General features: G+C 49.6%; 7 protein-coding genes and 1 non-coding gene across 8 annotated transcripts; 2 read left to right on the forward strand and 6 right to left on the reverse strand.

The window, feature by feature from the left end:
• Positions 1-4,543: 4,543 nt before the first annotated feature.
• BDW47DRAFT_121194 (uncharacterized protein) lies at positions 4,544-5,063 on the reverse strand (the record flags this gene model as incomplete). The annotated part of the gene is made up of 3 exons (XM_024815591.1): positions 4,544-4,661; positions 4,734-4,814; positions 5,044-5,063. The coding sequence occupies 3 exons, from the start codon at positions 5,061-5,063 to the stop codon at positions 4,544-4,546; spliced, it is 219 nt and encodes a 72-aa protein (XP_024667459.1).
• A 7,129-nt stretch (positions 5,064-12,192) lies between these two features.
• On the reverse strand, positions 12,193-14,776 carry BDW47DRAFT_95089 (origin recognition complex subunit 4). Its single transcript, XM_024820289.1, has 3 exons — positions 14,754-14,776; positions 12,978-14,696; positions 12,193-12,918 (listed from the first exon to the last, which is right to left on the reverse strand). Exons 2-3 carry the CDS (start codon positions 14,433-14,435, stop codon positions 12,286-12,288), a joined length of 2,091 nt encoding a protein of 696 aa, XP_024667460.1. The 5' UTR covers positions 14,436-14,696; positions 14,754-14,776; the 3' UTR covers positions 12,193-12,285.
• A 570-nt stretch (positions 14,777-15,346) lies between these two features.
• BDW47DRAFT_113925 (PaaI family thioesterase) lies at positions 15,347-16,162 on the forward strand. Its single transcript, XM_024814532.1, has 2 exons — positions 15,347-15,474; positions 15,569-16,162. Exons 1-2 carry the CDS (start codon positions 15,370-15,372, stop codon positions 15,980-15,982), a joined length of 519 nt encoding a protein of 172 aa, XP_024667461.1. The 5' UTR covers positions 15,347-15,369; the 3' UTR covers positions 15,983-16,162.
• A 29-nt stretch (positions 16,163-16,191) lies between these two features.
• On the reverse strand, positions 16,192-18,480 carry BDW47DRAFT_113926 (secretory pathway gdp dissociation inhibitor). Its single transcript, XM_024814533.1, has 8 exons — positions 18,231-18,480; positions 18,143-18,167; positions 18,027-18,086; positions 17,926-17,953; positions 17,515-17,860; positions 16,901-17,455; positions 16,590-16,847; positions 16,192-16,530 (listed from the first exon to the last, which is right to left on the reverse strand). The coding sequence occupies exons 1-8, from the start codon at positions 18,274-18,276 to the stop codon at positions 16,442-16,444; spliced, it is 1,407 nt and encodes a 468-aa protein (XP_024667462.1). The 5' UTR covers positions 18,277-18,480; the 3' UTR covers positions 16,192-16,441.
• A 423-nt stretch (positions 18,481-18,903) lies between these two features.
• On the reverse strand, positions 18,904-20,167 carry mrpl4 (mitochondrial 54S ribosomal protein uL29m). The gene is made up of 3 exons (XM_024820290.1): positions 19,642-20,167; positions 19,407-19,573; positions 18,904-19,231 (listed from the first exon to the last, which is right to left on the reverse strand). The coding sequence occupies exons 1-3, from the start codon at positions 20,006-20,008 to the stop codon at positions 19,082-19,084; spliced, it is 684 nt and encodes a 227-aa protein (XP_024667463.1). The 5' UTR covers positions 20,009-20,167; the 3' UTR covers positions 18,904-19,081.
• A 305-nt stretch (positions 20,168-20,472) lies between these two features.
• On the forward strand, positions 20,473-23,257 carry BDW47DRAFT_95117 (NOT2/NOT3/NOT5 family protein). The gene is made up of 8 exons (XM_024820291.1): positions 20,473-20,702; positions 21,027-21,134; positions 21,219-21,366; positions 21,461-21,984; positions 22,044-22,108; positions 22,179-22,450; positions 22,505-22,859; positions 22,949-23,257. Exons 1-8 carry the CDS (start codon positions 20,690-20,692, stop codon positions 23,039-23,041), a joined length of 1,578 nt encoding a protein of 525 aa, XP_024667464.1. The 5' UTR covers positions 20,473-20,689; the 3' UTR covers positions 23,042-23,257.
• A 161-nt stretch (positions 23,258-23,418) lies between these two features.
• gtmA (gliotoxin thiomethyltransferase) lies at positions 23,419-24,473 on the reverse strand (the record flags this gene model as incomplete). Its single annotated transcript, XM_024818269.1, has 4 exons — positions 23,419-23,828; positions 23,890-23,946; positions 24,000-24,038; positions 24,113-24,473. 4 exons carry the CDS (start codon positions 24,471-24,473, stop codon positions 23,443-23,445), a joined length of 843 nt encoding a protein of 280 aa, XP_024667465.1. The 3' UTR covers positions 23,419-23,442.
• An 831-nt stretch (positions 24,474-25,304) lies between these two features.
• On the reverse strand, positions 25,305-25,376 carry BDW47DRAFT_t154. The gene has a single exon. It is a non-coding gene; the product is annotated as a tRNA-Ala (tRNA).
• Between the last annotated feature and the right edge of the window lie 135 nt (positions 25,377-25,511).

Here is a 25,511-nt window from a genome sequence, read left to right on the forward strand (position 1 = left end):
AAAAAAAAAAAAAAAAAAAAAGGAAGATTAAGGTGCTGGTTCTGGGGGAGTTTCTTTTCTTTGACTTTTCGGCTTAGCGAGAAATTAGTCAAATAATTGCTCTTTCACAGAGTACCAATGATATCAGCTACTGGATTCCACTTGTGGGTTTGGTATGCGAAAGGGATATTACAGGCAGGCAAGAGAAGGAAGTTGAAGTTGGGGAGAAAAGAAAAAGTGGGAGAAAAGAGAAGGACAGACAGGCCAGGGGTGTGAAGAATTTGGCCTGTCATTCCCGACCCACTGTGCACGCGGATGGTTTCATGCACCAGACAACGTGGGCCAAGTGCAAAGGTGGATGGATCTTCCTTTGGGGCGATCACTGAAGTCGCTCTTCCTTGCAGAGTTCCAGGGTATTACCTTACACTGATGCTGTATCAGTATGTAATGACCATACGGTCAATACAGACTCCAGTATCTGTATTGATCATAGTTTCTTGCTGATGTTTTCTATCTGGGGTATTATCATAGTCTGTATAGAACAGCTGATTGATCCTCTATCCTACTCGCAACCCTCTCACATATTGTGGTCAATTGAGTTCTCCCATCAGAAGCTTTTGAGAAGCATTCTGACTCCTTTGAATGTCTCAACTCACCGCATTGCAGATAAGCAAGAAGTGGTCAAATGTTAGCTATACCTCTGTCACCGCTATCATGGTTTACACCATGATTGATACACATCATACCAGTCTGACCAGTGGCTACTAACATACAAATAAGTGGGGATGTTTCCAAACACTGCAAGCGTCGGATGATCAACCCAATCTACGGCTGGGGACTTTCACCAGATCGTCAACTCCATCTCCAGATACTGCCAAAATATGAAGGTAGGCAAGGGATATTAGCTATTGATGGGGTAAGAACAGGTACGAGATCAAGAATAGAAAAAGAAGAAAGTAAACGGAGGGAGACAAAGAAAAGATCAAGAAAAGAAGAGCTATACAAGGATCGAAGTTGGGAAAGCATTGCTCCAACCCCACCAACCAACATACCGAATTTTTCATTCCTCTGTATGACTCTCTATATTGAACTCTTCTGCCGTGCCGAAAGATCTTGAATGATTAAGGCGGTACAGTTTACCTCTATCGTCCCCACCGTCCTATCAGTCCTGGGTCTACCTCATTGACCCGAGTCAGGCCGATGGGAACTCAGGCTCAGCGGGATCGACCAGATTAATTAACATGCTGCCTGAACATATCATCTGGCACAATCTCTGGAACAGGAGCCCAAGAATCACCCGAACAAAAGAAGCCTTTCTTGAACCATACATTGCCTACTTTAAGATTCTACCTAATTGGCATAAAATACTCCTCGCTTCCCATCACCAACTCGAGCACCATGGTAGAATCCCTTCCCCTTCCAGCCGTGCTAAACCTGTGGATGTCCACTCGATCCAGTGCAAGCAAACAGCGATCACTAGGTCGGATTGAGTCATTCCCGGGAAATCCCCAATCAATTTCTCCAGCCAAACAGGACGCCGTGGGAACGAAGTTCGAACACTTGCAGTGGTCGGCCAGGCTCTTACTCAACAAGGCTTAGCTCAGCTACTAGTGTCCTCGCCCAGCAGGCGGTATGTGTTTTTACAGGCCGTACCAAACCCCAGCAGTATCTCATCTCCATTCCTCAACCAGAGGAGATAGCCCCTCTTTGGTTGGAGAAAAGCAAGGTTTGGGGATCTTACATGGGTCGGGAAATATCATCCAACTTTGAATTAGATTTAATTACCTACCTACTTAATTGTTATGTGCATGAGTTGAGCGACATCATCACCAGTGGTACTACTCAATTAATAATCATGATGATTCCCCTCTCCCCCTCACCAGGCGATGTCCGTCCTCGTGCCATCCTCAGCCTTCCTTCGGCCCACGTGGAAATTACGAACGAATCTAAATAGCATGGGGTCCTAAAACTCCTAGTAGTAACTACCCCAAACAGAGTAATACTCGAACCCACTATCCTTATCGCCAGTCTTCTCACCCGAGGAAAGCCATGCAGATCAACCAACACTCAAATCTGCCAGGCCAGTTTCCATGTGGAATAAATGCACTTTACACTTCGAGTGATACATCACCGCACCACATGGCATAGACTTTCCCACTAGCTGCTTGTTTGACCAGGTTCCTGGAACTATTGGCCGTCTGGCTTTGAGAGCTGAATCGATATCCTGCCTGATCTGACCGATCCAACCATTGAAGGTTGCCTTTTGATCGATCTTTTGTATATATGTTGGGGAATATTGACGGTTGTTACGTACATATCTAACGGGCTAATGTGTCCTGTTTGCTATATACTCGTACTATCCAACCACAAAAACCAACAATCAATCAACAATAGTAATATCACTCAATGGCAGCAAGAACATCGATTGCCTCTCATTAAAACATACAGAGTACCCAGAGATGGTGGACAAAAAAGAAATTACCACCATGTGGCTGAGCCCAAAAGTCAGACCTGTAGTCCCGTAATGCCTAAAAGGAATCTCACCTTCCACCTCTCTTCCAAGTGTCTTCTCCCTTAGCCGGGATCCATCCATGCCGTCCCACGTGGACACACGTGGAGCCAACGCCCTTGATGAATGAATGGGTGGTTTTCTCTGGCTGGCCGCTCAGGCGCGGCTTGGCCCCAGCCATCGAGCCGTTTTGACTTTTGCCCTGGCGGTGTGTCTCGAAAATGATCCAATTGTTCCCGTCCGGAGGATCGATCGTGGGGACTCATTGGCTGGTGGTTGTGATTTTCGTGTCACCGATGGGGTTTTAGTAAGTCGTAACTTATGGTGTTTCAATTCAGTCGCTTTGACCTTGTCAGATTTTGATTCCTTTCATGTTTATCCTTTTTTTTTCTTTCATTCGGTTTTTCCCTAATCTCCTCGTCGGTCCCAACAGTTTTCGGAAACGGGATACTAACTTAGGTACCCCGTAGTAGAATATTCTATGTATGCAGAATGTATGTATATGGTAACTTGATGCTGATCGGCGTCCTCCGTACTATGCATGTATGTATGCAAGCGCATCAAACATGACATGTACTAGCCCACACCCATCGTAATCTGATACCCCATCCCATCCTATCCCATCAAGGCCTGAGGCTAGGCAAAATGACACCGGCAAAAAGCGTTATCTCCGAGCCCAGTGTTTCAATGACGACACCGGACATTGACAGAAGTGCTGTATAATGGCTTAACCGCGTCCAGCGCGCGCGCCCACGGCATTGCCGTCCAGATCGGGAGACACCGGCAGTGCCTAACTAACTACTCCGTAAACTAGATACAATTGAGAAAGTCTGCCCGCGGCTCCACGTTAGTCTTGGAGGGACCGACCCCGCCAGAGTATACTAGGTGGAATCGGTGAGGGAGGGCCCTTGCTGGATTTACTGCGTACTAGTCATGGTGTTGATTTCTTTACGCGTGTGTATGTATTTGTGTATGTTGTTTGTTTTGTATTCGTATAGAATATACACACACCATACAGAGTACTTCGTACAAACAACCGTATAATCAAAGCCACAGGTCTAGTCCTACAAAGACAACAAAAGCCAAAAAGAAACCCCTGGTTTTTCACCCAAATGTCAAACTCCGGGGTTGTTGAATTCCCAACCCGAGAGGTAACTACCAAGTTAGGCAGGTTGCCTAGATCCTCCGCATCCTCCTGAGGCTCAGGGCTCCCCGGTACGAGCCTACGAGGCTGGCGAAGGGTCTGATCGCACCAGCGAGAAGGGGCTGTCCCAACTCAATCCTCACCTGATGACAAAAGAGATAACGCCAAGGCTAACTAACTACCGACGTAATTCTAGGAGATCGCCTTGAGAGCCTAATAGGCACACGAGATAAATAGTAATAGTAATAATCGTATAGCGCCGCAAATCGCCGGTCAGGGCTGCGAATGCCGAATAAGGGCGATACCACTATCGCTGACCTTAGTCTTTCCACCTTCTCTTTCTCTAATTGAAATTTTTGTTCTAGTTGCTTATGGGCTAGTTTCATGGTCGGATCCCTTTGAGAGGGCATGGTCGGGCCTTTTCGATTCCTTCGTCTTCGTTTGGGATCCACTTTCCACATGGTGAGATGCATAGCGGTGAGATTGTTCGGACATTCCGTTTGGCGGTGCTGTCATCCTGTTGGGGGATATAATCACTAAAGGACCGCTTGTGAGGTCTTACCTAGAGGATGTGGGACAATCTTGGAAGAGGCTTTTCTTAGCTCTCAAAATGATACATCATACTGGTACCTATACTATCCACGCGTCTGGACTGCGACAGGCTTCGCTTCCACGGAGTACTCCGTAGAGACAAACAGTGAAAAACGCCAACAAATAACTGAGCACAAACGAGCAAACAAACAAAAGAATACGATTGAAAGTCAAAAGTCAAATGCGGTATGTCTAAAGGACCTGCAGTATCTAGTCGCGTGTACCTTACCTGCTTCTCCACAAACACACAGACAGCACATCACATATATCTCAGACACATATTCCTGCATCTGGTATGGGGTAAGTAGGTATTACGTAGACTAGTTGAGTAGCGAACTAGTGAGGCATCTAGCTTGCGGCCATGCGAGCTCAAATGAAAATCCCTGGCCGCCACGCGAGGCAACTGACAGGGATGATCCTGTTTCAGCTGTGACAAGGCTGAGCTTGGAATGTGTCTGTGTGGTCTTGGGAGCTACGCCCAGCCAATCTTATGAGATGGTGGTGAAGGACGTGCAGGGTGGGAAAGGGGAGGGGGCCGTCTTGGGAGGCTTTTCGCGTGGCGGCGGTGGAGGAAGGCATGGTTTCCCTGATCTTGCATGTTGGCTGCGGTTAGGATCTGTAATATTGGGGATTGTGGCTTGGGAAGCGAGTCAGGTAGGCTTGAGGCTCGAGTGAGCTCGTATACGAGTCTATTTCCATGTGTCGGCCATGTCGATATTGAGGTGGCTTTTGGCGATAGTTTGGGATAGCCGGTGCTCTTGGTGGACTTACAGGCAGCTCTCTGTAATGATGGTATCTTACAGGGTACGTTATCTATTACAGCAGTAAAGTCGGTAACATGTCTTGAAATACTTCGGCCTGTAATTAATGTGCTCATGATCATCCACCATCTATGACATATATCCCTTGCTGCAGCAGTTCCCACCCATGTATATCACGTAGTGCAGTACAGGGTATCGAAAGCTTGTCCTAGTAGGTAGTATCACCGGGTCCTCAATGCAATATAATGGGTGGCACCCTGGAGGGATACTAAGGTAGTACTGCCATCGTATCATGCTTACAGGTGATGATTGATGATTCCTTACAGGGTTCCACAGATGGATTGACCTGTCCAGAATCGGGGTTCGCCACCCACATCCAATCCACAATTTTCTAGAAATCATCATATCTGCGCTATCAACTGTGGCTGATATACATACGTGTGCCCCTTCCAAGAAAGACCACCCTTGTCATTTATTGGCAAGTGACGGCTTCGAGTTCTAGGCCTGGCGGCTCGGGATACACGACTCAGGCAGGATATTTGAACCAACGGCAGTTACCCGAACCCGTCGTACTGGTCAGCTGGAAGGAACACAGTGAGCTGTTTGGATGTCAGGGAATGGAAAGGGAAATGAAGGAGGCAGTGATACCTCTGTGCTCTGACTCTCCTCCCCGATAGAAGATCCACCCCGCTTTATTTATTTTATTTTTTTATTTTATTTTATTTTTCATCATCCTGATTCATATTATTTCCTCTCTGACCGACTTGCTTTCATAGTCTCTTTCAACCAATCAAGCCCTCACTCTGGAAGGTTCGTCCCGACTTACCTCTGACTTACCGCCTCATGATGTATACCCATTACGTAGGTAGGTAGGTAAGTACATAACATATGGCAGGCAGATGATTGTCAACGGCCTCGTATCACAGTCCAATTATACGAGACTATCACCCTACCCCATGCCAATCATCCACACAACCAGATCCCATATACCAACTAAACCGGAATCTTCGATAGTTAGTGAGCTCTTTCTCCAGCACGTCCAAATCCTTCCCGTTCGTCGGTGGAGTTTCTCTCTTAGCCCTTAGCCCCGGCGTAAAGTAAAGCAAACCAGCTGCGCCGCTGAGTCGGTCGACCCAAAGAACGGTGGTACTGAAGACGGGAGAAAAGGTGGATTTCGACACCGCCCGTCCTGGCCTGACCATCGTCATAATCTAAATCCTGAAACCTAACCTTGGCGGCCACTGGGCGCGGCGAGATAACTCCAATTGAAATTTCCATAAGAGCGGTCAAGACGGCTGACTGCGGTGGGTCGACACTGGGACTGTGGAGATGGGTCTTAGTCTTTGGTGCTGGCAGACGCTATACTAGACAGTGAGACACTAGGTGCGTTGTGGGTGGGTTGGACGGTGGGTATGTATGAATCAAACAGCCGAACAAATTATTTGGCGAATTAGTGAGTTGGAGTTGGGGGTGGAAAATGAATCCCCCATCTTGTCTATCTCCACATGAGAATCTCTTTTCGGATTTTCTGTTTGGTTACGAAATGCGTCGTTCGTTGATGTTCACTCTGTCTTTCGCTTGGTGGAGCAAAACAACAGACAACAGCCATTGAAATGAGTACAGGGTTTGCGACAAAAAGGTTAACAAATTAAAAATCAGGAAGAAATGGGGAGCCACGTGGTTGTTGGGAACTTGAACTCTAGTGACTTTTTTTTTTTTTTTTTTACACCGCCTTGAATATAAATCTTTGTTTACACTTACTTCCTTAGACAGAATTGATATGATCCCTGTAGCTTCAATAGCTCGGGTCCAACAAAGGATGCAGCACGATAATCACGCTTAAAATTACCACCGCGGAGAAGCAATGAGGAAACAACTGAAAGAACGGAAAAGCTACCACCTTCCGCCCCATCTCCAGCCGTGTCAAACCGTGTCCAAATTCTGTTTCTATGGAAGCCCAACAGCTATCCAGCCGATCATTTTCCACCAGACAGACACCGTTGACGATCCTCCTGCCAACATGATAGAATAGCACAGACCCTCATTGCGCAAATTTCAACCTCTCGCCTTCCCTAACCAGTTTTACAACCAGAATAATAAAATAAGAGCTATAAAAAGGCGGGAAATTGATCATCTTCTCATTGGCGGTACAACCATCCGAGATGAAGGCTTGCCCCGTCGCATTCGACACGTAGACATTGTCTTTTTCTCCCTGGTGCTGGTTTCAAGGCAACCAACGTGGCTCTAACCTAAGCGACAGATCATACCCTATCGGGTAAAGAGTCTAACAAGGTATAGTTTTGGGCAATGTTTGTTTGTGTTTACGTTGCCTGAGGCGAGCAAAAGAAAAACAAAACTCTATTTTGAGTTCGCGAGGCTCTGGCTATTCTGCCATGCTACTGTCCCTTGAGGCGATATCACATCGCTTAGACCCACTAGTTACGGCTTGGCCCCTTTTTTTCACGTTTTTTTTCTTTTTCCATTCCATCGGTGATGGCAGGATTTGCAGTGGAGAAGTAAATGCTTACTGTGCTGGAGCCATCCAGACTTGCGACTGCAAATCACTCCGTGACTATATCCAATTTTTAGCCCTCAATGCCGAGATGGAAGCCGAAGTAGAGCGGAGTGTTGGATGGATGGACGGGTGGAAAAAACTGACAACCCACATCCTGAACGGCTCTTCTGACCGACAACTACGGAGTACAATTCCAAGAAAAAGGTCGCCGTCAGCACCACAATCCAGGATGATAGACAGGGTAGATGAACGTATCAGTGGAGCTCAGACCGCTAGTTTCATCGTTATCCATGGTTGAGTTTAATGAGTGTGATCTATCCTGTCAAGCAACTCCGACTTGAGTCAGGGGGACGGGAAAGAAAGACACTAGAAGCCTTCGAGAAGGATTCTGGAAGATACCAGAAGGTGGGGACTTGCCGCTAGTTAGTGCTGCATCCATGGTTCGGGGGTTTTTAAAACCGGTTACCTCCGGTTACTAAGAGACATACTAGTGGGCTTGGGAGTCAATACCGGGGCTGACTTCTGTGTCTGGGTTGGTTGCTCCGGGGGTAAGTCTTTGTATTTGATACTATCTTCTATAGATGGACATACGGTGGTAAATACGAAATCTGTATGATGTACGATGTACGGAGTACTACTACGTATGTACAGAATAGATACACCGCTTCGTTGATGGAGCAGACGACGGAGTCTAGTAGAGACCCTCATGTGGACCAGAAAAGACATCTGTGGGGTTCAGGGTTGTTGGGGGTGATATGATGTAAAGAATTGCCTAGTGGGTACTGAATTTTACTTGTCATTTTTTTTCCCTCTTGGTCTTGGTAGTGGTTCGTAAAATTAGCCTTAGGTACCTACTGCCTACTTTGTAGTAGTAGCCATGCCACATCCAGAGATAGGTTGGCAAGCTTGGCAGTGTGGCACTGATGGAAAACTATTTTGATATCAGGAGGTCCCTGGCGCTAAGTGCCATGAATCGCCCCCAAACTAAGGAGATGAGTTGCTGTATGCAAGGCATAGCAAGAGAAAATCCTCCTCCGAAGTCAAGTGACAATTCACATCTGACCGTGGACCACGCGTCTCCATCTGTCACATCATTTCCAATTGACTCCCCCCGGTACTCCGTATTCCGTACTGTGTCCAACTGTCTGCCAATCAACGATAAATCGGCTGGAGAAACGCACGTGGAGGATCTTCCGGAAAGCGGCAACGCAGTTGGCTGACTCGACAGTTGAACTCTGGTCGTCTCCGGACGAAGCGGACGTATCGGTTGTTACACGGCATTCAATGCACCATCCTGCCAACTTCTCATCATCATTTCGCTGGCTGTAATTGCTATTCGACACGTCGTAGATCCCGCCTGCCAGGTGCCATTCATTCCACTTCGGTGTATGAAAGGTACTACCCAGGCGGGTAGGAGCTGCAGGCAATACAGACCCCAAAAAAGAAGGGGAGTAAAAAAAAAAAAAAAAAAAAAAAGATGATGATCTGAAAAAAAAAGAGAGGAAGAAAAGAAAGGAAAGAAGGGAAAGGAAGAAAAAATGTAAAGAAAAAAAAAAAAAAGCGGGCACAACATCTTCCCCACATCATTTTCCCCCCGAAAGGACTAAGGAATCAATTCTACAGTACCAAATCTTCTCCTTTGGCGGAACCTGCCGACGACCGACGACCTTGAGCACGCCATGTGGCTAGTACGATCGCTCCCACGAGGTTCGGAGGTTCCAGTTGAAGCCAGAGTGGATCAGAGACACACCCTCAAGAGTCAAGGAGGGACGACTCCATACCATTCTGAGGAATCACATGAGGAGCTTTTCATCATTCATGAATCTGTCGACCACTCTTGGCATGTTGCTACTTATGTAATGTAATGGATACCCTTTTGTGGCTATACTAAACCGGGTTGGGACTAAATCTCTGACTACCTACCTGCTAACCAACAAGTGACACACCGCTCCTGTCTATCTTGCATCTACTCCTCCCCGTCGTGTACATCACTTTGGCAGACTAGAGAGTAGAGATCATCTGAGAAAAAGAGGGTCTTCGGAGATGATTCTGTATTTGAAGAGAGCTTGGCATCCTGACATTGTTAGACGTCGGGTACACCCTTGGACTATTCTTGAATGGCCAATCCTGGATGGCAGAGTAAGATTAGTTGGTTCATCGCATCCACTGAGCCATGCATGCACGGAACAATATTGCAGTTTAAGAAAGAGTTTAAGAAGCTAAGAGTTATAATAATAACAGAGTCAAATTATGAACCATATAAATAAACCTCGAATAATCCCTGTCCATTGCCCCGTTCGGGCGTTGCGTACAGTGCAGAAGTCAGAAGTAAGGGGGAATGATGGGCTGCGGATTCTGTCGCATGTGTTTGATCCTTGCTGTCCACGCGAAGGAGGCAGCAGTAATGGTCTATCCCCACCCCATCTGGGGAGTCTGACGCCCAGAGGTTGGGGGAAAGGAGGGTCTCAGGGGTGGCCCTCATACTGGTTTGGGTTAGTCGTTAACAACCTGTCTTGGGTTTCAGATGCTATCGTGGTAAATAGTAGCCAATAATTATCATGATAATATCGTGGTTATTCATTATTATGGAAAATAAATAAATCAATAATAAACCTAATCACGCCATTTCTCATTGACCAAAAAGGCACAGACTCACCAACTGATGGATGTGCATATGAGCATCACATATGATTTCCCATGATTCCACCCGCCCCAAGACCTGGACTCCTCCGGTCAAGCAGAACAAGTCCAATCACATCCCTCAATCGACGAGGGCAATTGACATTTTCATCGACATGCAGTTTCAACGTCATACTGTACGACAAGTAGTACTAACACCACTACCGTAAGCGCGGGATCTTGCCTCCTTACTCCGATGACCCAACGTGGCTTGGGCATTTCAACTTCGGGGATTGTGGCACTGGCATCGGAGAGTGGTGGGGGGGGAGGGGGGAGACAGGTCAGGGATGTTGACGATTGATTGCATCGATAGAACTGGTGCATCTAGGCCAGTGTTTCAGGTTTGGGTTGGAGCCTGCCTGAGATGCGTACTAATGGGTTTCCGTTCGGGATGATCGGTCAGGAGGTCGACGCTCTACTAAGCGGGTATGTACGTACTGTACTCTCTCTCTCTCTCCCTCCTACCAGGACAGGGTACATACTCCGTACGGTGAAGGCACAGGAAGTCAAGCGATGGAGTGATATTTTTGGATATGTATCTATCCCCCCTGAGAGTTGGAAATAGAGATCATCTCGTCCAGAGAGCCTGCAGAATCCAACCGACCCCCGTCACAAAAGTACTAAACTACCCCGGCCGAAACCAATCTCGAATTTGTCAACGCCCACAGTAACACGCTGAGTCGACATGATTTCATGCATTAGACCACGGAGCGGGGAAGCACAACAGGGATGTTGATTCGCCAGGGAGCCGATATCCCGAAGAGATTGACTCTCGGATGCGGAGGTTGACCGGTGAGATGAAATTATGCTGCTCCCCAACCTATCTAACTAAATCTGTATGTGGCTAACCGCCGATCAAATAGACAGGGGGTGTTTCATTGGGGGAGGGGGAAAGGGGGCTCACTCGTCTTGTTGTTTACTGACTTCTCTTGTGATAGTTAGTTGGGTATGTTGTTGTTCTCGCCTTGGTTAGGCGTTGGACGTGGGGCGACTGCACATGAATCATGCGATTTCGGTCGGAGCTTACCGTCTTTTTCTTTATATATTTTTCTAATTTTGATTATTATTATTTTTTTTAGTTTTTTTTTTTTTGTGTATCACGTTAAGCTCCGATGGACAGTTCACGCGTCAGAAGTGTGTCAGTCGAACGATGATACCCCGTTTATTCTCGCCGACGTCGGCCTCCAGAAGGCATAGATAGACATGGATATGTGTTGCACAAGGTATTTGACCATAATCCTTACATATATCTCCCTCCACGGAGTCCGTACATGTAAGACAGACAGATCTATACAGCAACCAGTTATAGTATCCGATTTACAGTATACAGGGATAATTTAACGTTCAACACCAAGATCAACAGGGCAATACCTTTCCCTCCTTCCCTTCTTATTCTCATCTTCATTTCTAATCTTCTACTATCACATCTTTCAAACCACTCCATAGTCTACGTCTCTATCGAGTAATGGATGCGATCAGTCAGGATCAGGAACTAGAGGATCCTAATAATAACAACCATCGACTAAGATGCTAGGGAGGAGCGAAGACGCTTGGTTGGATGATCAATCTGCTCGTCTTGAACTTGGTGCTCATCCTGGTCGAAATTCATGTCGCTAGTTGCTTAGTGGGTTTGGCCTGTTTTTTTTTTTTTTTTTTTTTTTGTGTATATGCTAATATGCCAATATGCCAAATATGCTAACTGTCATGGTTAGTAGATTAGGTTAATTTCGACGGTTGGAAGGTCTTCGTTCATGACTGTGGGCTGACTCTGGGATTGAGGGATGGTTTGAGCCGGATCGTTTGTATAGAAATTGGGGATATCCGCATTGTACATGGCATGGATAATAGAGCCGGGGTAATTCCGGCTCTACATCCTGCCGTTTCATCCTGTTCTGTCGTCTATACTGTTTCATCATTGTAGGAGCTAACGTCGATACAACGGCTCTACCGATCTACCATACCAAGCAACCAATCAAGAACTTAGAGCAGCCCAACAAATTCATCGTCTTGTCTAGACCACCATTCCAAAATCACGATGCGCGTCTTGCGGTGTCGCTTTCTACCGCGCCAAATGCTCTAAGGTATATCCCTGTCTGTCCGTATCCCTCTACCCGTCTCGCCACCACTTGCCCAACGACCCCCCAGACCCAGCCATATCCACCACCTCCTCGAAGCTGATTTCCACCCGGAACATCCGCCCGTCAGCCGTCCCGCTTCCCCCGCCGACGGCGCTGACAAGACCCCAGCTGACGAGCTTCTCCCACGCCTCGCGAGCCACGTCGCGGCCCCACACTCGTCCGGGTGTGGCGGCTGCGCCGGATACAGACGCCGATGTCTTCGCCGACGTCAGCAGTCGGACGTACTCCGCGTATGCGGCGGGGAAGGACAACGCCAGTGGGGCGAGAGCCTGTGGCTGGGCGGTGTCAGGGCCCGGGTCGTAGAGCGCTGTGAGACGGGCTGCGGCTAGGAGGAGGGAGAGAGGTAGAGAGGATTGGCTGGTGGAGCTTGTGGAGGTGTCGAAGGGGAGAGGTGCTGGGTCGGGGCATGACAGCGTCTGGCTGATGAATGCGGCGGGGGTGGGAATCTGCAGGGAGACCTCGCCGGTGGTGTCGTCGCTGTAGGTGCTGTAGTGCAGCTCGCTGATTGTCATCAGGGCGCTCGTGAAAAACTCCCGTGTGGACTTCGTTTGGTGGTATATTCTTTGTAGGTGGGTTTGGAATGCTCCGTCGCCCCACAGGCCCTGTGTCGTGTGAGTAGTCTTGTCTTGTAAATCCCCTGGTCAAGGAGTGGTTGGAATACCTCGAGATACGCCCTCCATCCTTCCAAGGCCCTCTGCCCATTCTCGGAATGAATGACAGATTGGCCTGCTCCATCCGCTAAATCCAACACCTCCTCGTCTTCCAAGTTCAATCCGGCAAAGCAGATCTCGGAAAACGTGTCAAATGTTCTCGGAAGCGGAACGAAGACATATCGATGGCTGAACCGACTCTTCACTCGCTTCTCCAGCATCTCCGTCACGTCCACTTTGGTGGTGACCCCGACAACAGCCACGGGGGCCTTGCGCGCTTGCGCTATATCAAACAGATTATATAACAGCGTCTGACGCGGATGCGACACAAACAGGTCGAACTCGTCGAGTACGATGACAACGGATTTCGCTGCTGTCGACGCTTCCCCGTTCCCTTGGGCGCCGTAGATCTCTTCCGGGTGGGAGAGAAGGCCAAGTAAAGTCGCCATGGTATCGGCGTAACTGCTGACCTTGCTGGCTTCGTCTTCGGTGTTGGTCTCGCGGCCAAGTTGGCGCCACATTTCCCGGAGGGCTAACCGATCATCGGTCTGCAAGAAACCGTTGAGACGCACGACGTGGAAATCATTGCCATGTTCTCTCCGCAGCGACGAGATTACCGTCTCGACTATAGCCGTCTTTCCTGACCCACGCGAACCTAAGAGCAGCATCGAGTTGCCCTCCCCGACCGTTACCGTCTGCTCAACGAGCTGGTGCGCTTTGCTGTATTCGCTCTCTAGCCCCTTCAGCGGGACTGGCCGTTTGCCATTGAGTTTCTCGAGTATTGTTTGCGTGATCACCCGTAGCTCGTCCGTCAGTCCCGTTTGGCAGAGAGCGAGGAATTTCTCCGCATAATCAGGAAGCGCCTCATTCGAGGGCACCGCCTTCTCTCTATCTTCTACCTCGGGTTGCGTAAGGCCCTGTTGCAGCTGCATCGAGACAATGTCCTCTAGCCCGTCCTGGTAATCGTCCGGAGAAGGCGATCCATTGGGTGCATCCCCGTTGGTATCTGGATTCGCGGGAGTTGGCTTCGCAGGGGCCCTTTTAGCCCTGGACCGCGTGCGCGTCACTCTGGGTGGTGGCGTCGATTCCTCGTCGCTTTCCTCCTTCTCTGAGATCGCTTCCTCTTCTGAAACCGCCTCCTTTTCCGAAACCGGCCGTGTCGTCTGCGCGCTCTTCGGGGTCGGACCGGTTCGCCTAGACGTAGTTCGTCGAACAGACGGCGCGCGCGAAACTATCTCCTCAAACCGCTGCGGTGGTTTCCGCTGCCGCCCACTGCTCCGTAGTCCGGGTCTTGCGGGCGGTTCTGTCGCCGTCGCGTTTTGCTGTCCATCCGTTCCGGTATCTTCTGTGTGCGCCGGCGGTGGGGATGCAGTTTGCCCGTTTCTGTCGTCCATTGTCACATCTCCGTCGGCGTCTATTTCCTCCACGTCTGACACTCTTCTCCTCTTGCCTGCCCGTGGGTCTTTCATGTTGTGATTGGTGGCAGCTGGCTCGTAGGGAGGTCTAAGCAAGATAACCGTTCGGGGTCATAGAGTGGGGACTGGGGTGAATTGCAGCTTTCTCGCCCAGTCGATAATTTATGAAGAGTTTCGGGTTCACCAGAAGATAATTGGCGTCGTAAAGGTCAAGTGCGGCCGTGTGGAGCGATCAATTGTATGGTTGTAGGAGGCAGCGGTTGTGAACGGGAAAGTTTGATTGCTTCGGCGATGGGCAAACTAGACAATTCTAATCTAGGTATCAGGTTAGTGGATAGCCCTTTAAAGACCTATGATATTAAGTCAACTCACCGATGAAGGGAATGCTATCTCCGGCGCCAATCCCGGGTTGTTGGTGGAGGTTTTGGGAGCGGAGAAGTTGGGGATCGTAAAGATCTCGGCGCCTGAGGCATAACGCGTGACGCGAAGTCAGGTGAGTTGTTCGCCGCATGAGAAAGCCTCGATCAACCACAAATCAACGGCTTTTTTAGAAGCATGGATACTATTCTAGATGATCTCATGGTGCTTTGGTCATGGTGGATAAAAACATAAACATATATATCATCCACATCATGTCTGGCGGGTTACTTGCTCGCTATATATGTAGTACATAAAAGCCAGAGGTATATTTCGAGCGAAGACAATCAGGTTGAATTTGAAAGCAATACAATTATAAGCGATCAACGTACATTAAGATACGAGCACCAAAGCCCGCATCATACTACTAATAAGTCATTTATCTAGCCTGTCAACTTTCATAGGCAAATGTGTAGCCGCCAACCTCGGCTATCGAGCGTATTCCTACTCCAAGCATTCGCGATACCACCAACTAATTCATGTACATATCTTTACAATCATCTATACATCTAAAGTCCCTAGTTCACTCAATTATTTATAAACTCATCTAATTATAAAATATACCGCCATAATGACCACCTCAACCATGGCCCGCCCTGCCAGGAAACTAGACGAGTTCGAAGAACTGGTCTACATGTACGCTGCGCGCATGGGTCCCCACGACGAGAGTCAAGAGGTCAGTCAATCATATAACTAGTTCCAATCCCACGGACGCGAAACCATCAGAAAAACTCCCCGCATAGAAGTCCACTACTAACCCTCCCCCCTAGCGCTGGGACATCGACTCCCAAGCCAGCAATATGCGCTTCGAATCCGCGACAAAAGGGCCCCCCGCCAAAGTCTCCTTCCTCTTCAGCATCGCTCCCAAAATGTGTAACTTCCTGGGTAACCTGCACGGCGGATGCGCGGCTACGCTCGTCGACGTGCTCTCCACCGTCATCCTGCTGGGCGTGTCCTCGCCGGGCCACTTCTCGCTGGGCGGGGTGAGTCGTAATCTCAAGATCACGTATCTGAGGCCCGTGCCGAGGGGTACGGAGGTGAGGCTGACTTGTGAGCTTGTGCATGTGGGCCGTCGGTTGGCGCTGTTGAGGGTGGAGATTTCGCGGGTTGATAATGGGAATCTTTGTGTTGTTGGGGAGCATGAGAAGGCGAATACTGATCCGGAGGTTGATCAGAGGATTTAATTTCTTTATTTGTATTTTTTTTTGAGGGGGGGGATTATCTACTTGGGTCTTTCTCCCTATCCTTCTTGTTACTGAGGTGGTGTGCTGGTATCCAGATCCTTATTTGGTCTCAGCTATAGAGTTGGTCAGAGCTGTGTACATATAAATTCTAAGAGTACAGGAGTGGATATGCTGTTATAGACGGTGTGGTAATAAACGGGGTATGTGTAGTGGTAAATTGCTTTAGTAGAAACCTAAGCGCAGTCGAACCCTATTAAATACTCAATCAGGAACCTAGCATCAACGCAAAGGTTGCGGCGTATGTACATATACTGTCTACTGCATGCCGGATGCATCATCCAAAGGCAAGGGAGCGTGCTAGTTCCAACAAAAAAACTGGTGTGGTTTACTTCAAAGAGATTATCAGCATCTCAGTGCACCCAAGCGGGACTTCCCCTCGCTGTCGTCACACAACCATATTTAGTCTTCAGCAAGCTTCTGGTCCTCCCGGAGACCCTCAACAACCAGCTCCTCGCCCGTGGCGCGGCGGTAGATGTCACGGACATCGTCTGATCTCGTTAGTTAATGTATACATTGGGGGGTCATGGAGGGAGAGCGAAGCTCGTACCGGTGGTGGTCTCAAAGTGGGAAGTGGGGTCGTAGCTCTTGGAGATGAAGATGTTGTCCTTTTCGCCACTCTCGAGAGGCTCGTAGAGCGGGATCGGGGGGCCAAAGAATCGCTCTTCGATCTCCCCAAGGCGCTCGAAGCCCGGCTCCAACTCCAAGTGGTGGTTGGCGTCGGATTCGGCAATCGTCGACACAATGGCAATGTAGTAGCCCTTGGGGCAGACATTGTGAGCCGACGAAACCATGGCGATGTAGATATCTGTTCACCGTCAGCATGCCAGTTCCCCACTAAGCTATGCTACCAAGTCTTACCGTGCTTCCGGCCGATCTGGGATTGGGGCAGGATCAGCTGCAGCGAGTCGCTGCCATCGGTCTTGTCGATGGGGTGCTTGAGAATGCAAATGGCCTTCAGCAAGTAGCCAGTCACCCGAGCCTTGCTAGGGAAGTAGGAGGGATCGGCCAAGATCTTCTTCGTCTTGGTCGTGAATTTCATGGCATCCTCGTCGGCATCACGGTCCTTCATGGTCGCCTTGATCCCGGAAACCTTGCCGCTCTCGTCATAGAGCACCTCGTCGATGTTGGTGTTGAGCATGTAAGTACCGCCGTAGATGGCGGACAGACGAGCGAAGCCCTGGGGCAGCTCACCGAGGCCGTACAGAGGGTAGATGTAGGGCGACTTGCCATACCGAGCCATGGAGTTGACATACAGGCGGATACGGTTGATGGTCTCGGGAGCTTGCCCGGGGTTGTTGATATAGTCGTCCGACTGGAACAAGGCCATCGAATGTCCAACGAAGTCACGAGTATTGGGCTCCAGGCCAAACTTGTCGTAGACCTCCCTCATGCTGACGTTGTGAATGTCGAGGCCTGGAATTTGTAAGTAACCGCAATAGCATGGGAGAGGTTCAAGTGTCGGGTCAACGAACCGTTGTGAGTAGCAGGGTCGTCCTCCTTGAATTCACCCACCCACTCCAGGAATTTCTTGGCCCTCCGCTTCTCAAAGAGACCCATGAGAGAGGAGCGCAGCGCCTCGTTGGCATCCGAAGGCACCTTGGCCACGGTCGCCTTGGGGCCCTTCCCTTGCTGGACATAGCTGCCCCCGATCTGCTTGAACTCCAGGTACCTTGTGACATCGGTGGAAACCAGGATATTCGTCAACTCGCCGTTGGCCATGAGCAACTTCGGGACCAGATCAATGTTCCAGTCGTTGACCCGTCCGTACTTCTTCCAGGGCTCTTCGCCGGGGGCGACATTTCCGTATTTCTTGAAGAGCTATCAAACACGCCAAATATTAGCACATACATATAAAACAGATTCCGGATTAAGATCTAACTCACAGTCTCGATGTTCACCGACGCAGCTTCGCTAAAATGGTGGTCAGTGGCGGCTTCACGGTGGACGGGACCAAGCTCTCCACCCGCGGGCGGGCGTCACTCACCCTCCGTAGTGATCATTACGATCGATGTGAAGCACTTTGTTGCCCTTGACACTCAAAACACTGTATGCTATCAATAAGTATGTAGACTAGTAAATCCGATAAAGCAAAGAACATACCCCGACAGGACACACTCGGTCAATCCTAGAAAGAAAAGAAGGTGGTTAGCATAGCTGGCGTTGAGGGGCGGGGTAAATGACAGCATACCAGTGCCGAGCACCACAACATCATACTCGGGAGCAATCTCATCCATGGTAGTGGGAAAGGGAATGCAAGCTATTAGAAAAGGACGAATGAACAGTTGATCAGACGGAGAAAGTGAAAGGGTGCAGGAAAGTGGGAGGGGATGCGGAGACAAAGATGAAAAGGATAGCGGTGAGTTTAGTTAAGCCGGTCGATGGGGAGAGCTGGGAGGTGAAAGGGGAGGTTTAATGTGGGCTGGTCTGGTAGTGCCAACCGTAGTGGTGTCTCCCTCCCCTCTCCCTCCCCGCGGATCACCCATTGCGGAAATGAGAGCTTCCCTCTTTCATTGGCATTTTTAGCAACTTGGATCCACCGCGTCGAATAACCTTGAAACCACTGGGCGATAGTATGAGAAATAATCCCGAATTATCGAGTGTGATCCTCATCCGTCAAATAATATCCCCTGCCCCTTTTCGATGGGTTACGTAGTGCTATCGTACGAGGTACACTGTATACATAGAATGAGGACGCTATGTAGAGGTACTATGTAGGGCTGTCAGCTATTAATGGATACCGCTGATGTTCGGGAATATTCTGTTCCCAGTACTGAAGGGACTATTGACACTATCGGCTGCTATACCTAATTAACACCCCCCCCAATATATTAGAATCAGCGCTCCAACGTTGGGAAACTGGGCACCTTTCCCCTTCCCCTATTACCGCCGACCCTTACGATAGCGAAGCGAGAACAACTGCTGGATCAGGAGATAGTGGGAACATGGATTCAAATATTGATGATACAGGATTTCTACATACAACACCAACAGCACTTCTTGCAGCCGAGCAAAGGAGATTCAATACTTTCCCAAGTTGAATCATGCAGTCCCAGATGGCGGCTCCTGGCTTACCTCTTGACTCTCGTCCTCCTGAGGGCGATAGCCATTCTTGTATAGTTTCTGTGCATCCTCCCAGGCGTACCATCTCTCCCGAAGAACGTGCTGGATTCCATTCTGCGTGACGTTGATCTATGCGGGAGATAATATCATCAGTAACTGTCAAAAAATCCACGATCGGTAAGGCGAGACGGTTGGGTTTGGGGTTTGGGATCAGTAACTCGCCAGCGCCTCCAACGCCAGTCGGGTCATTGTATTCGCACGTAGTATTATCCCCCGGGCAGGAAAGGGTAATGAACAAACTCACCACTCGCTTCCGCTCACCAGCCTCCCACTCTCCATATCCAGCCTTCAGTCGCTCTCGTTCTAGGTTGGAAGTGGCTATACGGTTGCATTCCCTGACACACACCCACCAGAGGGAGTGGAGATCCTCCCACGACTTCTCGCGCAGCTCCTGGATCGACCACGGGCGACCTGGACACGTCCCAGTCAGTACAAATACGTTCTCGTTCGTGATGCCAACGTATGACTTGAAAACTAACCGAACGCAATATCGTAAGCAGGCGTGCTCAGCGCTTGGCGATCCGGGGGGAAGAATCCCCAAAGTCCATGGTTGGGGTTCGGGCTCCGCTTCTCGAGTCCCTCAGGCACCACAGGCTTGGGCAGCGGATACTTCGAAGCGCCTAGCCGGAACTTGGGCCCGGTGCGATGAATCGCAGACACTCCGCGGGATTTGCTCAGATCGCGTCCACGCGCGGCGACGGCGGCCGTTGTCGAAAAGTTCGAGCATTGGATGGGCGAGCGGCTTAGGGGGAAATGGAGGGATGGCGCAAGGTACGGAGGGGGCAATTCGGACAGCTGGAGGCCCCCAAGCTGCCGAGTGACCCGCGTGATCGATTGGCGATGCATTGTGGATGGGATTGGCGGTCGTCCCAGTCGTAGCGCAACTGAGATCCTTTGCAAACAGGATGCCGGCGAAGAAGTTGGCGGAATGGACTTTTCGGCGGCTAAGTCACGTGCACGGAGGACTCGGTCTATGCGGCCACATGCTCACAGGGAGTACAAAGCAAACATTTTCCGAGTAGATGATAAATGAATTTGTTTTGAAGGTTCTATAATCTCTATAAATCTCACTGTGTGCCGATCCATGTCATACCATATATGGCATGACTTGATTCTATCGTAGTTATACGGAGAGTACAGTCCTTCTTGATCACGGACAACATATTCTAACATCTCCAATCCTCCTGTTATGATTAAAAGAAAGCCATATAGATATACAAAATACCAACAGTTGAAAATCAACCCAAGTATTAGGAACTGAGGAAGTGATGACCATAACTTATGTTAATCACCAAATCTCCCTCCACACTGCAAAAGCGGATGGCGGTTATGTGGTCTGTGCACCCACCGGAAGCGCGCGTTTGCAGCCCACTCCACCTCCAAGGCCCGTCGCATATCTTCTGGGCAACAGTTCCTTGAAGCTCCAGTGGCTGGAATCCTAGTCTTGCTTTTCTATACATATTTTCTCCCTGTCGGATCCTCTTATTTGTCTTTATTCGTACGCGGCCTTCGGAGGCAGTGATCACAATGAATAGGCCAGGTTCGTCATTCTGTTCTTCCCCGTGTACTGTGTGCATGGCTCGACCTCTTTATTCCCATACACCACCCCTCGCTCGATGGGCGCATCGCTTTTGGACTCTTGAGGTCGTGTTTGACTCGCTCGAATCCCTTTGATACACTGGATCTTTGGCTTGTCGTTTCTTCTTTGTGTCGTCACAATTGCAATCCCCGGCGATCCCTCCGTTTGAGACCAAGACACAACTCGATAGAAACCCTAATCGCTCTGCTGATTGGAATTACCACACCTACATTATTTGGCCAGCATTACCAATACGGTACTAACATTGTCCTTCTCTTTTCCTAGGTCCAGGACCACAACCTCTCCGGGGCATGTCTGGGTTCCCCGCACAGCAACAGGCACAGGCTCGGAATGCGACGCTGGCTTCGGCGCGATTGCCGAACGGAAAATTAGGTTCGATACTTTATACTCTGGGTGGAGCCGGCGGAAGTTGTCGGCGATTTGATGTTTCTGGAAGCTAATGGGGGCGAGACAAAGTAGGCACTGGTGCAAACTGGAACTTCAACCTACCTGTGAGCGGAGCACCGGGTATCCCAGGGGCTCAGCAGCGCAATATCGGGAACATGGGGGGTACATTTGCACAAAGTCTTAGCGGGTCGCAGCCTGCGACACCACTGGATCTAGCGTGAGTGATGCTCGAACGGTTTCCCAGCCGAGTCGCCACGCATGGCCGTGGAGTTTGGTGGCCGTCGATGGTGCTAACTGGTTGCTTCTTGGAGTAGCGATTTTCCTTCGCTTTCTGGGGCGTCTCCCCAGACACAGGCCCAAAATACCGCCCATATGGTATGGGCCAACGCAAGCCAACGAGCGATGCAGCAAACCCCGGCCCAGAGACAGCACCCTTCGTCACAGGCACCGTCAAGGGGTCCCCAAACACAGTCTCACCATCCTCAGCAACAAACGCAGCCCTCACACGATGACGTATTTCCGTCCGGTGCTCAATTTGCCAATCGGCTGGACGATTTTCGAAACGGCGGACAGGGCATCAGTGGGCAGTTAGGAGCGGGCGCACAGCCGCAAACAGGCAACATCGAAGAATTCCCACCGTTGGGGCGCAACATCCCCGCAGAGATAGGCCAGGATCACCGAGGATCTTTGATGCAGAGTGCAGCTTTCGGCGGCTTCAACAGTGGGGTGCCGTTGCCCGGAGTAAGCCAAAGCCAATCAGCACAAGGTCGCAGCGTAATGGCTTCGATAAATGGGCAAGAGAGGATGCTTTCACCTACAGCCGTGGGATCAGGAGGTAACTTTGAGCGGGTGCTTCGATAATCAGGTGGATAATGTATTAATCGCATAATTCAGGTATCGGAACGTCGCGATCGCCCGTCAATCAGGGACCCAACGGGGTCCCAGGACAAGAAAAAGAGGTACATACGATCCCATTCTTGCCCCGCACTGCTTCCGAACGCTCTTTTCTGACACAGCTCGTCTTACTAGGACCTGGCCAACACATTGTTGTCGGGACAACGCAGCTTCGCGGAGCAACAGGTACTGCCTGGGGAAACTCAGGAAACCACTGGTAATCCTCCTGGATTCCCAGCCCCGTCAAAGCAAAGTACCGAGCAGCCGCCGCTGGCCGATATGAGCGAGCTTGACAAGTTTGGGCTGGCTGGTCTTCTCCGGATGATCCATAGCGATAGCCCAGATGTCGCGGGTCTAGCAGTAGGTCAGGATCTAATGACATTGGGCCTGGACCTGAATCAGCTCGAGTATGACACCTTTCGAACATCGGCCCTTGAGTTATGCTGATTTCGTCGTCATAGACCGTTACATACGTCCTTCGCGTCCCCGTTTGTGGCCTCCATGGCTGGAGTCCCTCTGGAGCAAGACTTCACCCTTCCCTCGTGCTACAACGTCGCCAACATCCAGTCTCTCCAGTCTCGTATCCCGAGCTTCAGCGACGAGACGTTATTTTACATATTCTATAGCATGCCCCGCGACACGATGCAGGAAGTCGCAGCAGAGGAACTAATGGGTCGCAAGTGGAGGTATCACAGGGTCGAGCGGTGCTGGCTCACCCGCGATGAGACCTATCCCGGTCCCGTCGATGTAGAGCGGGGCGTCAGCGAACGGGGGGTCTATCTTCTGTGGGAGCCTGCTAGCTGGAAGCGGATAAGGGTACGTGATGACTTCCGACCTTATTAGCGGTCGATCTATTAAATCTCTCTCGGAATTCTCGCAACCCATCTGACAGTTTTCTCAAACAGCGCGACTTTATCCTCCGATACGAGGATCTCGACAACAGAATGGACGCGAACCGAGGTCTTGCGCGCGTGGGCTTCCCGCAGCAGGGATCATGAACAATATTCTCATTCTCGGGAAACACAGGGCGACGGAAATCAGCAACGGCGTTAGGTTCACTGCCAATTTTCAAGACGGGTTGTTCGGGTGTTTCCAGTTTCATCGAGGACCGGGGTGTTTCTCGGATTTAGTGGTATCTCGGGGTGGGGGAAGTAGGATATGTGTTTGAAATCGAATGACTTCCATGATTACCGGATCTTTTGTTTAGAGTTTAGAAGTGGGAGGACATATTGCGAGGCCAGGCCAATCATTTAGTCTGGTCAGGTACGCGAATAGAACCAGGTATTGCATACTCCCACTACGGTTGGTCCTCTGACGTGGGTATTCACCCCAACAGACATGGGAAGCAGACGTACAGTAGTAGAAAGAGAACCAGCAGATACTAACTATCTGGTACCAGCTATACCTTAAGCCCAGTCGTAACAAGCGCCCAAGGCTCCAACACAACCAACCCCAACACCCCAAATCTCCCCTCCAGATACCGCCTCACCACACCCGGGACATCACCCTGGTACCTGGTGCGCTGCTCCTGCGTCCAAAACCTAATAGCCACAACAGGTACTATGCTCATCACGACCTCCATGAACTCCGAAATGGGGAGCGATATCTGCTTGTTCACAGAGGTGGTCTGGACGTGTCTGAATCCTGCCGTCTCCAGCTGTGCACGTACGTAGCTCTTGGAGTGCCAGCCTCTGCTGTACAGTGCGAAGAACTCCTTGGTGGAGGGGAAGGGGAGGTTGTCGGGGATGGTCATGATGGCGCTTTCGATTAGGGTTAGCCAGTCGGCTGGTTTGTGGTTAGTTGGTGTGCTTGCGTTGTCGGGTTGATTATAGGGGATGTAGCATACTAGATTGCCATGTGGAAATAGCAAGTGTGCCTCCTGGTTTGAGGATACGGAAGCATTCTGGTTGAGCAGTTAGTATGTCGTCTTTTTTAGGTAGTAGAGCTTCCGCTTACCATTCATTGCGGCCATTTCATCGAGAAAGGTGTTGAATGCTGTGCTTGGTAGAATTGGTATTAGCTCGTTTTCTTCTTCAAAATAGTGGAGATCACTCTTCATCAATACTCACCAAATCCAACGAAAACATGAGTAAAATATTCATTTGGAAGGCCCGTATCTTGCGCATCCACAAGCTTGGCCTTAGCGTTCATCCACGCTTCATCCCGGATCCTCTGCCTAGTATAGTCGAGTATCTCCTGTGTCAAATCACTGCATACCAATTTCCAGCGCTTCCTCGTCTTGTAGTGTATTTTTTGATTCAAAAAACTCGACACAATCCCCGTGCCGCAGGCGTTATCCAGCACCACCAGCGGTTTCTGGAAGGACGTTGCGATGCCGGACTGGTCGATCAGTGGCTGGGCGAACAACCCAGTGATTTTTTCGGCGACTATGTACCGCGGAACAATGCCTTTCTGTGTGTATACACCCATTCTGCTTTTGTGTGGTGGGCGTTTTCTATAAACTTGATGAGCCAAATGATATCTATCTAAATATATAACCGCAGCATAATTCGTCATATAGATCCATGTCTGAAAAAAATAGAAACACCCAATTAAAACCAACAAGACTCGCTCGAAGCCCCCAGACAGCTCTTATAGCCAAGATACAGGCCACGAAAGCAAACTCCTTTTTTTTTTTTTTGCCTGCATAACATGCCCAGCTTTTAAAGTGTCCGAGACACACACCATCTGTGAAGACCCGAAGGGTACACAAGACAAGACAACGACGCCTTCGGTCACATCACATCTGGTGGGAACCAGAAGGGCACAGTGGTCAATGAAACCCGACAGACCAATGCAGTTTTATCAATAAGTTAATAAAACATGCTGACTGTTATCTCTCCTAAAAGGAGGCGCATCCCGGGAGTTGCGAGTCCAACCACCCAGATTTGACCTAGATACCCTTGTGGGGCCTCTCATTGGAGCTGTGTCGACATGGGTCGGACAGGTCTCGGAGAATTTGTTGATTGCGTTTAACCCCGGCGAAAGTACGCTACTATAAGCTGTTTATAGCACCAGCAGGAAAGGAATTGAATAGGGGAAGTGGTATTTTTAGGGTTGTTGAACGGTAGATAAATGATGATTGTGGTGAGGGTTGTAATAACAACCACTAGAACTTAACGGCGCTAGAAATAGAGTTATCAAGAAGACATGTAATAGAGAAAAGACTAAAATCGAGAAAAGAAAAAACAAAAAAGACAAAAAGGCCAAAAAAAGTTATAACACGCCATCAAAGGATATAGATGAAAAAAACAAAAAGAATGGACTCGCGGGGAATCGAACCCCGGACCACTCACATGCTAAGCGAGTATTATACCACTAAACCACAAGCCCATCTTGTTGAAGAACAGCACCACTTTTAAGATAGACAAGGCAACATATCAGTAGAAACCCCTCATTATTATTCATTGTCTGGCACCAGACCCAAAACAGCAAACTGTAAACACCTGATCCCGCCGGCAAAACACG

The sequence above is a fragment of the Aspergillus candidus genome, assembly GCF_002847045.1.
Source record: "Aspergillus candidus strain CBS 102.13 unplaced genomic scaffold BDW47scaffold_91, whole genome shotgun sequence".
Lineage (NCBI taxonomy): Eukaryota > Fungi > Ascomycota > Eurotiomycetes > Eurotiales > Aspergillaceae > Aspergillus > Aspergillus candidus.